Raw genomic sequence first — 16,094 nt, forward strand, 5'->3', positions numbered from 1 at the left:
TTTTTTTTTTTTTTTTTTTTTTTTTGAATGAATCTCTAGGAACTTAGATAGAAGAGTAATACTACTCTTCAACTTCATATAAAGGCAAAACAATATCTCTCTTACTAGTAAACACTAAATAATGTAAATAATTAAATGAAGTTTTTTAAAGCTAAGTATAATCATATAAAATTTTTAAAACACTCAACTTCTACATTACACAATTTACAAAACTTTCCTTAATCTAAACAACTGGTTAACAAAAAAAAAAAACTTAACAGTTTTACATCACATTCTCTTAACAGTCACTACCAGAATTTTCATCACTAGCATAATTAACATGATTATAATTATTATTATTATGATTATCACCGTGCCACGACCACACAATATCCTCCAACGCCGGCCGGACTTGTTCTTCATACAACCTATTATACTCCAAAGTATCTCCCGCCGACTTACATAACTCAACGACGGCTACTTCCGGCGCCACCTCAAAAACCTCCGCCGTCACCCCGATCTGTCCTTTCCTCCCTTCCGTTTTCCCAAACATCTTCACTTTAAAATCTTTAGTCCTCTTCACCTTCATGTTCATCTCTTTACCAATCCCTTCAAGCTTCGCTACTATCTCCGACGCTGACCACCTTGACGTAAACATAGATCTAAGCTTCCTCTTGCTCTCGAACAAACTCGACAAATCAAACCCTGATGACATGGATGAGATGAACTCAAACGCGTTAAAGAACTTTGGCGTTGTTGCTGTTGTTATTGTTGTATCCTCTTCTACGTTTTGGTTATCGAGCTCGTCGATCTTGAAAGCGACCGGAGAGTTGAAGTTTTTAAGAAACCAAGGCGTTCGCATAATCGCCGGGATAGAGATCCGTTTACTAGGGTCAACGACTAAAAGCTTCGAAACCAACCTCCTAGCTTCCGGCGAAAACCACGGCGGAAACTCAAACTCCGATTTGAATATTTTTCGGTACATGTTCATCAGATTCTCGTCTTGAAACGGTAAGAACCCAGCGAGAAGCACGTACAAGATGACGCCGCAAGACCATATATCAGCTTTAGCTCCGTCGTAACCTTTCTTCCTCAGAACCTCCGGAGCAACGTACGCCGGAGTACCACACTGAGTATGAAGCAACCCGTCTTGCAAACTCTGTTCCGGTAAAGCAGAGAGACCGAAGTCGGAGACCTTGAGATCACCGTTCTCGTCTACCAAGAGATTCTCAGGTTTCAGATCTCGGTGAGAGACGCCTCGGCTGTGACAAAAATCAACGGCTGAGATTAACTGTTGGAAGTATCTACGAGCTGAGTCTTCTTTAAGCTTTCCTTTAACGACTTTGGAGAAAAGCTCACCGCCTTTAACGAACTCCATGATGAAGAAGATCTTTGTCTTTGTAGCCATGACTTCTTTTAACTCGACTATGTTTGGATGACGAACTAGTTTCATGATTGAGATCTCTCTTTTGATTTGTTCCATCATACCTTGACGTTTGAGTACTTGGTCTTTTTTTATGACTTTGATTGCAACGCTCTCTCCGGTGGTTGTCTCCTTGCCGTAATAGACTTTTGCGAATGTTCCTTTGCCTAGTAACCTTCCCATCTCGTATTTCCCGAACAGAACTCGACGTTGTTGTTGTTCTTCCTCCATTAGGGGCTGATTGGTAAAGACTGTGGTTGTAGGAGAAATGATTTAGGAAAGGGTAAAGTTGTTGATACATGAGTTTAAGTTTGGATTCCATGAGCATATACAGAAATAGAAAGATTCCATATTCAGCATATTGCTCACAAGTCACAATATGGAGAGAAATGAGAGAGAGAAAGAGAGAGAAAGANCTTTGGAGAAAAGCTCACCGCCTTTAACGAACTCCATGATGAAGAAGATCTTTGTCTTTGTAGCCATGACTTCTTTTAACTCGACTATGTTTGGATGACGAACTAGTTTCATGATTGAGATCTCTCTTTTGATTTGTTCCATCATACCTTGACGTTTGAGTACTTGGTCTTTTTTTATGACTTTGATTGCAACGCTCTCTCCGGTGGTTGTCTCCTTGCCGTAATAGACTTTTGCGAATGTTCCTTTGCCTAGTAACCTTCCCATCTCGTATTTCCCGAACAGAACTCGACGTTGTTGTTGTTCTTCCTCCATTAGGGGCTGATTGGTAAAGACTGTGGTTGTAGGAGAAATGATTTAGGAAAGGGTAAAGTTGTTGATACATGAGTTTAAGTTTGGATTCCATGAGCATATACAGAAATAGAAAGATTCCATATTCAGCATATTGCTCACAAGTCACAATATGGAGAGAAATGAGAGAGAGAAAGAGAGAGAAAGAGAGAGAGAGTGGTTATGAATGATGAATGATAAGCTTGAAGGTGGGTTTAGTTATAAGAAATGAAGAAAAAGGACTTGAGGCGGTTTGAGGAAGAAGGCCCCTTGTAAAAATATTCTGTGGGGTAAATCAAAGAGATGCTTACACGAAAGATTCTTTCTTAATCAATCTGCTGCGGTTTTGAGAAGCAAGTTTTTTTTGTTTCTTTCATAGTATTGTTTTGATTTTACAGTAATTAATGTTACTCTTTCCGTTACACCTCAATGAATATTAAATTATATTAGTATTAATATATAACATAAATTTATTAATGTGAGTTGTTTTTTTTCAACCACACGTACTAATGTTTGTAGTTTTTAAATATGATTTTATTTATGTAAATAATTATTGTAACGTCTCCTTAATTGTAACGTATAAGGAGGATGTTATCTTCGATATCCTTTTCACCCTATCATCAGGGCAAGATTACATGGTTGGGCAAATGATGCAATCGTCTAGAGCCTACTTTAATTTAATAAATTAATTAAAGCCAAATATCATAATCAGAAACAGTCGTACAAGTATGATAAGATAAAATTAAATACTAAAAAAGGTCCAAGTTTTCTTTAAAATACATAATATTATTTTGTTATCTTATCCGATCGAGATTCGGTTTGCATATGGTAATCAACTTAGATGATTTTACCACACAATGCATATTGCTATTGTAGACATATAATTAAAACAATTATATTTCTTATTCTTTTTCTTAAAATTTATCATCCACACATATATTTGAATTTATTTTATCAAAAATGTGTTTGGATTTAGAGTTTTAGAGTTCTCTGAATGAATAAATTTGTATCCTGGGAGAACGTTGTTGATTATGGAAGAACGATTTCCAATAAACTATAAATTTGTTTGTTACAAGTTAAGTACCAAAGCTAACAATAGTCCAAAAGTTTTGGTGGAAGAGATTAGTATTATTGACTGAAAATTTCGAATAAAACACGATGACGATGACGCAATGGTAGCATTTGTTTGTATCCCATAGGAGAAGATATTTTTCAGGCGACTGACTAAAATTTTTTAATGGCTCCAACATTATATCTTTTTAAAATATATATCTTATCCAGCAAATATTGTATAGGCATCTATATAATAAAGGGACGCCATTATATACATATATACTTTTACTATGCGACGAGATATATATTACGAGTTAAGTATAAAATTATGGGGTTGATCTACAGTTTTTACAAGTTAAAGTTAAATCCTTTGTATATGAGTGCAAATATACATATTCTACGACTGTATTGTTTACATTCTTCAATTCATAAACTTTTTGATTCCACCACCAACATAAAGAGGATCATATACTTCATTTGTTAATTATTCATTCATATCTCTATCGGATTTCAGGACGTAATCACTAATCTATAGAAGTATTTTTGTACCAATAGTATAAAGATTTTCGTGAAAGAGATTAGTATTGTTGACTGAAATATCGAATAAAACAAATGACGATGACGCAATGGTAGCATTCGTTTGTAGCTGGAATTGAATAAGATATTTATTGGGAGAGAAGTAACTAAAGTTTTGTATTGGCTCCAGCAATTTCAAAACAAATCTTGTTACATTATTGATGACTATGTTATATGCATCTGTATAATAAAGTTTTTATGTCGACTGCAAAGGACACGGTATGCAAGTCAATTTTCGTCATGGTGTTTTGGATCTTTGTTATTTAGGCTCAAGAGATTATCTGTAATGATGTTGATTGCATGGTTTATTAAAGTTTATTCGCACTTAATGACAAAGTTTTGCATGGTTTATTAGAGTTTAGTTGCACCTATTGAATATTGACACAATTTTGGAAAATAACTAAGAAATAGTAACGGAAAAATAGAATAATTGCTTTATATTTTTTTTTTTTATACTATTGATATTCAATAAATTGGTACGTGAAAGATGATTTTGTATTATATTATAGATTTATAGTTAAAAAGTTTAATTTATTAAGGAGAAGTCAGAGTTTTTGATTGCTTGTACACAGAAATATCTGAAAATATCACAAAAACAAAATTTATTTGATAGCAAATAAATTACAGTTTATTTAAAAATTTGCACCAATTTTTTTTTTTTTTTTTTAAACAAAAATATTACAAACTTTAATCTATGAGGGGTCCCTTTTTTTTTTCTTTAACTATAGCAATTGGCAAAAGTTCCTAAATATTGGATTTAGGATTTTAGATTTTGTGGGCTTTATGAATTTCAAAAATACTCTAGTGATAAAAATAAGGCTTTTGGTTTTGGTGGGCTTTTAATGAAATTAAATGATACTTTTATGATGATTATAAAAAGGCTATTAAGGAGTGAGTATCAAAATTACATACATACAAAATTAGTGATGAAGAAGACAACACTCCCGGTCCCCTTGAAGGTTCAGCATTTCTTCTGGCAGATTGCTTCTGGTACTCTCCGGGTCTTGGAACGGCTTGCGCATCGAGGTGTCCGATGTGATATCCTGTGTAAACGGTGTGGTTTGGAAACATAGACCATCAATCATGCTCTTTTTGAGTGTCCACGTTCGCGGGGTATATGGGAGCTGACTCCTTTAGCGTTGGTTATGGACGGCTTTCCATATGCTTCAATTTATGCAAATCTGGATTTTATATATTGGCGGGCGGCATCGCAATCGGGGATTCCGGACATCTCCTTTCATTTTCCCTGGATACTCTGGTCGATCTGGAAAGATAGGAATAAAAATGTGTTTCAGGGAATGAAGGCAGCACCGATAGAGATTTAAAATCAGGCGACGAATGACAAATTGTTGTGGGAGGACGCCAAATCTTTTATCAGGAATTAAACAATTCCTCCGGATTCTTTGGATAATAGGGAGTCTTCTCCCCGCTGCCAGATTGATGGTTCATGGAAAAGTTCGGATGCTCTCCAGGGTTTGGGGTGGTGGTTTTGCAGTGGTGATGATTTGATACTTCTAGTGGAAGCCCAGAGTCATCGACGCGGCCTTACTCCTTTACATGCGGAGCTTCAAGCTCTGATCTAGGCTATGGAGTCCCTTTTGGCGGTAGGAGTGGATTGTCAAGTTTTTGAGACGGATTGTGCAGAGCTACTCGCGATGGTGCAGAAGCCCGAAGATTGGCCTGCTTTCTCGAACCTCCTGGAAAACTTTTCTTGGATCAATCATCTTTCCCTTCCTTCACCCTGAAGAGGATTCCTCGTGAGTCTAACATTAAGGCGGATTGTTTAGCTCGTTCCTCTAGAACTTTAGTTTCTGAAATTTCTTTTGTAAACTTTTTTCCTCCGGTTTAGGCAACCAACCTAGAAATTCTCTTTTAATTTATTAATGTTTAGTTGAAAAAAAAAAGAAAAAAAAAGAAGAAGACAACACTAACAAGAAACCTCCGTATGATACTTTTCACCATCAAAAACTGTCCTGAAAATGCAGTAAGAGACCATCAGTAACACTAACTACCTTCCAACACATCATCAGTAAGAACAACGCCATTAATTTACTCTTTGTTAGTGAAAGATCGAACTACGTACCTTTTCTCAAATACTAAATGCGGTAAAAATTGAAAGATTGAAACTCCTTTGTATGATCTCTGCTTAAAATACTAAAATGTAGTAATAATATAGCTGTACATAATTATGAAAATTATAAACCTTTGCGTTTCTACTTTTACTCTTCAACCGTATCAAAAACCTATAAAAAACTCCAAATGTTAGACTTGTTTTGTATAAGCTCATCATAGTAACCCATGGTTTCACAGTTTCTTATATATTTCCAGGTACAAAAGATAGGCCGATCAAAGAAAAGCCGTGGATGGATTTCATTATCGGATCTTAGATATAAATGGAATTAAAGAATAATGAAAGTTAAACACAGTGCCTAACTTACGCACTGCAAAGAAATAATGTTAAAACGCTATTTCCTGTAGATATTTCTACTGTGTATCACAATTTCTCCATGTTGTGAACATTCTTTTTCGCTACTCTATGTTTATTGATAGACCGGAATGAGACTACCAAATTATTGTGGTTCCTCTCTAAGTTTTCTTATATTTTCTGCTTCTGCACACCATTCGTTCCATATAGTTTGTCCATTCCACACTTTTGTAAATCACATGTATATTGTTGATCAATTTTGTTCTGCATTTCTCTTTCAGTTGTCACTATCTACTCACGACCCTTTCGTAAGGACGACCTTGGCTTTTGATATGCTTGTTTAGTTACAAACATACAAAAATATTCAAACAAACATACAAATCATACTGAATATTTTAGCATTATTCGTTTGTTTGGACATCTATATTATGCTTTATTGCGAAATTAAACTTACCACGAGAGAATTCCATGCAACCACTCTTTAAAAGTATGATAATAATGAGATCGACAAAAAGAAAATCCATTAGTAGATTTTTGGGTTTATTTGATAAAGATCCCCTCTAACAAACAAAGATTGATACAGACCCGTAACAACTATAATTTCAAGTTATTAACGTAAATAAATAATAAGGTTTCCAATATATAAATATAATTGCCGACCAAACAAAAAAACCTTAAACGACCTTTCAATTTTATCTATTATCATAAAGAATGTATTGGTGTATGTGTTAAACATAATATTGACATTGTAATCATTCAAAACTTCGAAGTATTTTTTGTTTTTGTTTTTCGTCAAAATAGTGATTGGATAATTATGAACTTAAAAAAGTCATGATACAGCTGTTCTGAAAGCAAAATTGGCAGGGGAAAACAAGCAGAGTAAAATCAAGAGTGTCTACACTCTACAACCATGTTTAGCAAGAAGATGAGCTACTTTTTTACAATTCCTTTGCACAGAGCCAAAACTAATATCTTGAAAACGGATAGCCCAAAGAATGATATCATAAGTTTTACGATCCAAAACATTTGTGAGTATTTCACAATCTCCTTCAAAATAAACCGATGTAATTAAATCCGCGAATCCAAGCTTGTTGAAGGCCCGCTGGTAGAGCTTTACTTTCTGCTTCTAGTGGTGAACCAGCGGAAGGGAGTGATGAAGATCCCCAGCCAAGAGAGCCTCCACTATCGTCTCGGAAGATCCAGCCAGCAGTAGCTTCGTTAGAAGTAGAATCATAGTTGGCATCATAATTACATTTGATAAACGGGAATGTCGGTGTGAAGTACGTAAAGTCTGTTCTTATCTTGTTGTGTGTTGGTGAGCCATTCTTGGACACCAGCCTGAGCTTGAGTTAAGTATGAAATTGTTTCTTGATTTCCACATAAGCCATAGCCATATAAATACTAATTTCTGATTGTCGCTCAGACCATCAGTTTTTTGAAGATCAAGAATTTTGGCCAAGTTATCTTCATAGTTATCTGAAGGGTTTAGAAGGAATGTTAATGGTATAGTAGACAAATTCCAAATGTTGAAAGCGTAGGGACAGGTGAAAAATATATATATGCTTTTTGAAACATATATATATATATATATATATGCTTTTCATTATTGGTAAGTGAATATATATGCAGCCAGACTCAAAATTATAACGGGTCATGTGCCCAAACCTAAGTGGGGGTTATTGGTTTAAGATTTGAATAGAGTTTTAAAGATTTTAAACGTTATGTAGAATCTGTTGTTATTAGATCAAGATTTTGTTAAACTCTGTTAAAGTTTAGAGTTATTAGTTTGTGATTTGTAAAAAGTCATTTAAAATCTTAACAAATCTGGGTTATTGGATTTAGACTTTTATAAAATCATTAAAAGTTTTGTGTTATTCAGTTAAAACAAAAGAATCTAGGATTGTTAATGAGTTCAATTATTATGTTATTGGTTCATGATTTTAGACACTTTCTTTACAAAATAAAGTCATGGAAAGTATCATAAAAATACAGGGATTGTTTGAAGGACTTTACAAGATTTTAGAAAACTAATCAACAAAACTCTCTAGCAATCTTTAACAATCTTTCACTTATTCATTTTTAATGATTTTGTTGAACTCTTCAAAAATCTTCATAAATCTAAAACCGATACCACTCCCTAAAAATAATGCAATATCACACATGCCACATGCCGGCATGTGTACATCCCCTATATAATAAAACGGAAGTACACAATTTTTTTGGTAGACTATATAATTTTTATAAGTTGGTTACAAAATATGTTATACATTAAATATAAGTTGGTTACAAAAAAAGTTATAAATTAATTGGTTAATCTATGAATACAATTAAAAATATCCCAAAGAGAATATTCCAATGATTTATATAATTTCCACAAATAAAATATTTATTATTCTATGTATTGTTACAGAATATATACAGTTAGGCATAAAAATATACTGTTAGACGTAAAAAAGAATAAAATCTTGGCAATTTATCACACTTAATCGTAATTTCTGAGATCTTATTGTGAAGTTAAAAATAAAATCTTACCTAAGCACAGATTATATTAAAACACTTTCACCAAACATGTTCAAAAGTTAAAATAAAACAAACAACAAACATAATCATTTCTCATACATAAAATTATAAAATTAACGATATAAAACTTACAAAAGAGGTGTTTTTTTTAAGCCATCATATTTACTATATGATTTCATTGCATAATGTTTTATCCAAAAACTTTTTAAAACAATCATATAAATTATATTTTATTTTAAAATTAAAATATAAATAAAATAAATTTCAATCCGTGCTCTAGCACATGTCCTAATCTACTATCTAAGAAATTTCAACCCGCGTTCAAAACAAAATAGCTGTTTTTTTTCAAACCATCATATTTAGCATATGATTTTATTGAATAATATTTTATCCAAAAAAACTTTTAAAAACAATCACATAAATTATATTTTATATCAAAATTACAATATAAATAAAATAAATTTCAACCCGTGCTCTAGCACGGGTCCTAATCTAGTCTTATATTTTATTTGCGTTACCTATATATAAATATATTATGATTACTATTTTATTCATAAGATATTTTTTTTTATTGATCAAAATTTTGAAATTCATTTTATTGTTAAAAGAAACCCCAAACTATATTACTAGCTTTTCTAAGACTATAGTTTGAAAATCAAACCTAAACAAAATACTATTCATTTTAATTAAGAAAATATAGATATACTGCAAAAACCCGAAAGCCAAAAACTCAAAAAAAAAAAGAGAGGTAAAACTCTTAAAAACTATTTTCGATCTTATTGTTTACGCAGCACTATATTTTCCATCCACTTCTCATGCTATTTCTATTTCTCTTAAGTAAATTGAACTAAGTAGAAATTTTTGACTTTACATCTCCTTACATAAACTATCCCTTTTTTTCTTTCTTTGCACAGAAAACAAAAAACATAAACTATCCCTTTTTTTGTAGAAAGCAAAATGAGTTTGTGGTGGTCAATCGTAGCTGCGGTTGTGTTCTTTGTGACACTCATTGCAACGAATACGAGAAAGACAAAGAAGAATCTACCTCCTGGACCATCCAGACTTCCTATAATTGGTAACTTGCACCAATTGGGATCGAAACCTCACCGCTCAATGTTCAAATTATCAGAAAATATGGACCTTTAATGTCCTTAAAGCTTGGAAAGGTATTATCTGTTGTGGCGTCAAATCCAGAGACGGCGAAGAATCTCTTAAAAACGTTGTTCACGGACTTATCCTGCAAGAATTTCATACAACTTAAAAGATCTTGGGTTTTCTCCCTATAGCAAATATTGGAAGGAACTACGAAAGATAACGGTTGCTGAACTTTACACAGCGCAAAGGGTAAAATCATTTCGAAATATAAGAGAAAAAGAAGTTGCTTCCTTCGTCGAGTTCATCAAACAATTCGCTTCATTGGAGAAACCGGTTAACTTGAACAAGAAGTTTGTGAAACTCTCTGGGAGTGTTATTTGTAGAGTTGGATTTGGGATCAATCTTGAGGGGAGCAAACTTGAGGATACATATGAAGAAGTCACTCACGGAACAATGGAGGTGCTAGGGAGTTTTGCAGCATCAGATTACTTCCCGGTTATCGGTACAATCATCGATAGGATCACAGGATTACATAGCAAATGTGAGAAGGTTTTTAAGGCTATGGATGCATTTTTTGATCAATGTATACAACATCACCTAGAAGATGGTGGTAGTAAAGATGATATCATTAACTTGCTGCTAAAGGTAGAAAGGGGAGAGACTGAACTTGGAGACTTTCAGTTTACTCGAAACCACACCAAAGGAATTCTTATAGTAAGTAATGGAAAACCTCTCAATCCATAACTTCATTTCTTCTATTAAGTAACTAATTTTATTTTTTGGGATAATTACAAGACATTCTTCTTGCTGGAGTAGACTCTACTGGCCACACAATAACATGGGTGATGACACATTTGATTACAAACCCAAGAGTTATGAAGAAAGCACAAGAAGAGGTGAGAGAAGTGATCGCAAACAAAGACGATATCACAGAAGAAGATATAGAACGACTCGAGTATATGAAAATGGTGATTAAAGAAACATTAAGGATAAACCCACCTGTTGCACTTGTAGCTCCAAGAGAGGCTTTAAAAGATATAAAGATTAGAGGTTATGACATTCCAAAGAAAGCATGGATCCATGTCAACATATGGGCTCTTCATAAGAATCCAAATGTTTGGAAAGATCCCGAAGCTTTCATCCCGGAGAGGTTTATGGATTGCCAAGTTGATTATAAAAGTCTAAACTTTGAGTTGTTGCCATTTGGTAGCGGAAGGAGAATATGCCCAGGAATAGGAATGGGTATGGCTTTGGTACATTTGACTCTAATCAACCTTCTTTACCGATTTGATTGGAAGCTTCCCAAAGGGACGGAGGCAGAAGATGTTGATCTTGAAGAATCATATGGGCTTGTCTGTCCTAAGAAGGTTCCACTTATGTTTCAAGAGTTTTAAACTATTTAGGATAAAATAAAAATCTTTGAGTAAAAAAAAAAAAGGATAAAATAAAAATAAAAATAAACTTGTTTGTAATAGTATGTGAAACAAATCACATAATTAAACTCATCGCTAATTAAACCATAGCTCGGAGCGGCAGCGAAAATCATCCCTTTTTTCCTAAAGACAGACCACTATCACCTTTTCTACAATCTCAACATTACCATCTGCTAATCCCCCTTGTAAGTTGTAACTACAACTTACTAAACTTACTACAACCATCACCTCAGGTTTCTTGGACGGTGATTAAAGAAGAGCCAATAACTGGCGGCCCACTTGGACGTTAAGTTAGCCCATAATGGTAGCGAGGTCTCTTTTTTTCGTATATAGTAGCTACGTTTCTATAAGTTTTTAAATTTTAACACATCTCTTTCTTCGTTAGATCCGCAAATCATGAGTTCATCATTATCCCCTAATGATTGTGGATCTCATCCTTGAGATATTGTCGAGACTGCCTTCAAAGTCAGTCGCGAGGTTTCATTGCGTGTCGAAGTTATGGGCATCATCTATATTTGGTAGTCCATATTTCAACGAGTTATTAATTGTTCTTGACCAGATCCTCGGCTAAGACGCGGCTCTTATTCGCCATCGCGGAAAACGGCACGAAAACGCAGAGTCATGTGGCGTGTGGAGCTTCTTCTCGTTACCTTAACTTGAGAATCCACATGAGAAATCATCATCGTCCTCGTCGACTCTTGTAGCAGCCGCGGAGTTTCTTGTGAAGTTATCTCCATACAATATAAAATCATCATCATAGTTACGCGTCTGGCTTGATCCATTTCCATGGTAATCGATGCCAGGCTAGACCTCTGAATCTGATGATATGTAACCCAAACACAGGACGCTATGCAATCTTATCTGGACGGTATGCTTACATAGAGGGGTATAGCTTCTTCGGAGCCTGGTCTTCATAGAATTGTTACTTTTGGAGCTGGAGAAAGATTAAAATTTCCTTAGGATGACTTGGTATTAAGAGTGATGGCATGTGCATCGATGGAGTTTTGTATTACTGAGGTGCGAGAGATGATATACCGTTTAATTATGTGATAGTTTGCTTTCATGCTAGGTCTGAAAAATTCACATTTATTGACGTAGACAGGTTTTGTCGATTACTAAACTACAAAGGCAAATTAGCTGTGATTTATTGGGAGGATGATGTCGACATTTATGAGATTTGTTATTATGAGACGAATCTCGACGCTGATGCCACTAAAGAGTTGCGAGTGTGGGTTCTAGATGATGTTGAGAAACAGGAATGGTCGAAATATACCTACACCTGGACTGATGATAAATTCTTCCGTCTCACGTTTCAATCGCTGGAATGACCTCTTCCAGTGAAATAGTAGTGTTTTCGATGCGCAAGTATACATCTAAACAACCGTTTTATGTTTTCTACTTCAATCCCAAAAATAACACTCTTCAACGTGTTGAAATCCAAGGTTTTGGTGAAGGGTTTAAGAAACCTTGTAGGCGTTCGCACCTTTGTAAACCACGTAGAAGATCTTAGTCTTAACGATTTAAAACTACTCAAGTCATTCAATGCTCCATTTGAGGATACATAATATGTAGATGATTCAGACTGAGAATCAGACTAAGAAGGGACAACAAGGAGATGAAGATATATATCATTGGAGTTGGGTAAAAAAGCAATGGGCATGTTGTGTGTTTTTTTTTTCTTTGGTCAACCGTAATTATCTATTCGTTTATGCTCTTTTGATATATACCTTTTTATAAGCCCGATCATGGTGTGGATCATAAGATAGCTTCTACATGAGCAGATGAGCTGACCTTTTGAAGCTCATGTTACGATATTTGACTATAAAGGACTGTGAGAGTCTGAACATGGGAAGACTATCAGAATATTTGAACGAACTTTTGTAACAATTTCTGGTATGATGTATTGGTCGCACTCCAACTTCTAAACGGTTGTTCATCTGTTCCTGCTTTGCTTTGTTTGCATTGTGCATAGGATGATCCCATTCATTATATTATAGAAGTATACTTGAAGCTTTGGTTGATGTATTGTCTTTGCTCTGGTTTTTGTTTGAAGCATTAGACGGCGTGTGTAAGATTTGGATTTGACTAGGCCCTTCTACAGAAATGGCTTTCAGTGTTGTTGATGTTGAAGAAGTTCGAAGAGAAATATATGCCACAAAAAAAAATTTAATCTTTATTGTCAAATAAAAATTAAAAATCAAATATATATATATATATATAATTGTTCATATATTTTGATTTTAATTTGACACTTTAAATTTAAACCATTACACATAATGAAAAACTTGTAGTTATTGTCTCTTCTTTGAAATAGTTTGTACATGGACTCTCTAAAAAAAAGGCTTTTTCCGAGTTTTTTTTATCAGTCAATCACAAAAATCAAATCTCAAGGATGTGGTGGCATTGAAGTCTTTCAAGATAAGTTTATTTGAATAAGAATAATGTTTGTGTCCACACAAACGAATAATGCCAAAACTCTCAAGATAAGGTAATGTTTAGGTTTCTGAAATAAAAATGTGATGCTTTTGAATTTCGTTTAACAGAAGCATTTTATAGTCATAATGTGGTGGGTTCGAATTGCATCTTTATCGTTTGTGGACAGAAGAAGTTGACGTGTGGGAAAAAATTGCGTATTTGGTTCTTCTAGTATAAACTCTATTACACATTTTTAAATTTGAGATGTGCGGTCACTATCTGAAAGTAGATTCGTATATATAGAAAATTATGTACCTTTGGATGCGGATAAAACTATACTTATTGTATTTTCTATCTCTCCCTCTATCCATCTCTACGGCACAAAGCATAAGACTTAAAGCTAATCCCACCGATCTCGGCATCTCTCAATCTATGATGTTCAATATTGTAGAAGAAACTCTTATAAACACTCCAATACGTTCAGCTATATGTGCTTTTTACTTATTCGAATGATGCATGTACTTTGACGTGTAAAGAAATTTAGGAATCTTCATTACGACAGAGTAATGGTTCTTTCGTGGTTAAGTTTATGGAGTTCTATATTTTTCATCTAAGGAGGTGACAAACACATCGAGACTAAAGCTTCTTCATCTTTTTTTTTTTTTTTTGGCAAACAAAGCTATAGTTTTTTTCTTTTCTTATTGGTTCTATGATCCACTCATCATGCTATTTATATTTCTTTTAAGATAATCAAATAAATTAAGCTATTCATTTTTGTGTAGGCAGCAAAATGATTTTGTGGTATTGGTATAGCTTTGTTGCATTCGTCTTCCTTTCATCCATATTAATTGTAAAGAACAAGAGAACGAACAAGAAGAATCTACCTCCTGGACCACGAAGGCTTCCTATAATTGGCAACTTGCACCAATTGGGATCAAAACCTCATCGTTCCATGTTCAAATTATCCGAAAAATATGGACCTCTAATGTCTCTAAAGTTTGGAAGCGTGTCTACTGTTGTGGCATCTACACCAGAGACAGTAAAGGAAGTCTTAAAAACACGTGACGTAGAATGTTGTTCGCGACCTTATATGACTTATCCTGCAAGACTTACATACAATTTAAAAGATCTTGGCTTTTCTCCATATAGTAAATACTGGAGGGAAGTAAGAAAGATGACGGTTGTTGAACTCTATACAGCAAAAAGGGTAAAATCGTTTCAACATATAAGAGAAGAAGAAGTTGCTTCCTTCGTTGATTTCATCAAACAATCTGCTTCATTGGAGAAATCGGTTAACTTGAACAAGAAGTTTATGAAACTATCAGGAAGTATTATTTGTAGAATTGGATTTGGTTTCATTCTTAAAGGAAGCAAATTTGAAATTACGTATGAGGAAGTCATTCAAGGAACCATGGAGGTGGTGGGGAGTTTCGCAGCAGCATATTACTTTCTGATTATTGGTAGAATCATCGATAGAATCACAGGGTTACATAGCAGATGTGAGAAGATTTTTAAGGCAATGGACACATTTTTTGAGCAATCTATAAAGCGTCACCTAGAAGATGAGAGTATTAAGAATGATATCATTGACTTGCTCCTTAAGATGGAAAGAGGAGAGATTGGACTTGGGGAGATTCAACTTACAAGAAGCCACACTAAAGCAATTCTTCTGGTAAGTAATGTGAACCTCTCATTTCTTCACATCTTGCATTAAGTTTTAAAATCTGGTGACTTTGATTATTACAGAACATTCTCAACGCTGGAATAGACTCTTCTGCACAAACTATGACATGGGTAATGACACATTTAATTGCAAACCCAAGAGTTTTGAAGAAAGCGCAAGCCGAGGTGAGAGAAGTGATTAAAAACAAAGACGATATTGTAGAAGAAGATATAGAACGACTCGAGTATCTAAAAATGGTGATTAAAGAAACGTTTAGGCTAACACCGCTTGTGCCACTTCTAATTCCAAGAGAGGCTTCAAAAGATTTAAAGATCGGAGGTTATGACATTCCAAAAAAAAACATGGATCCATGTCAACATATGGGCTGTTCATAGGAATCCAAACGTTTGGAAAGATCCAGAAGCTTTCATCCCGGAGAGGTTTATGGACAGCTCGATTGACTATAGAGGTTTGAACTTCGAGTTGTTGCCGTTTGGTAGCGGAAGGAGAATGTGCCCTGGCATTGGCATGGGTATGGCTTTGGTACACTTGACTCTTATCAATCTTCTTTACCGATTTGATTGGAAGCTCCATGAAGGAATGGAGGCAGAAGATGTTGATCTTGAAGAATCATATGGACTTGTTTGTCCTAAGAAAGTTCCACTTGAGCTTATCCCTGTTCTTACCCAATGGACTTAATCATTTTAATCTTTTCATAGTAAAAAACTATTGGATTAAGAAAATTGTTTGATTTTGATGATTGCCCAA

The 16,094-nt window shown here is 34.4% G+C and overlaps 2 protein-coding genes and 1 pseudogene across 2 annotated transcripts; 2 read left to right on the plus strand and 1 right to left on the minus strand.

Annotated features, from left to right (window-relative positions):
• Positions 153-1,811, minus strand: LOC104770985 (CBL-interacting serine/threonine-protein kinase 25). Its single transcript, XM_010495456.2, has one exon. It carries the CDS (start codon positions 1,631-1,633, stop codon positions 278-280), a length of 1,356 nt encoding a protein of 451 aa, XP_010493758.1. The 5' UTR covers positions 1,634-1,811; the 3' UTR covers positions 153-277.
• LOC104772577 lies at positions 9,678-11,209 on the plus strand (annotated as a pseudogene).
• LOC104770986 (cytochrome P450 71B11-like) lies at positions 13,992-16,081 on the plus strand. The gene is given in 3 exon segments (XM_010495458.2): positions 13,992-15,335; positions 15,410-15,679; positions 15,681-16,081. Coding segments are annotated over 3 exon segments (1,497 nt in total). The 5' UTR covers positions 13,992-14,453; the 3' UTR covers positions 16,026-16,081.

Source organism: Camelina sativa, chromosome 20, assembly GCF_000633955.1.
Source record: "Camelina sativa cultivar DH55 chromosome 20, Cs, whole genome shotgun sequence".
NCBI lineage: Eukaryota > Viridiplantae > Streptophyta > Magnoliopsida > Brassicales > Brassicaceae > Camelina > Camelina sativa.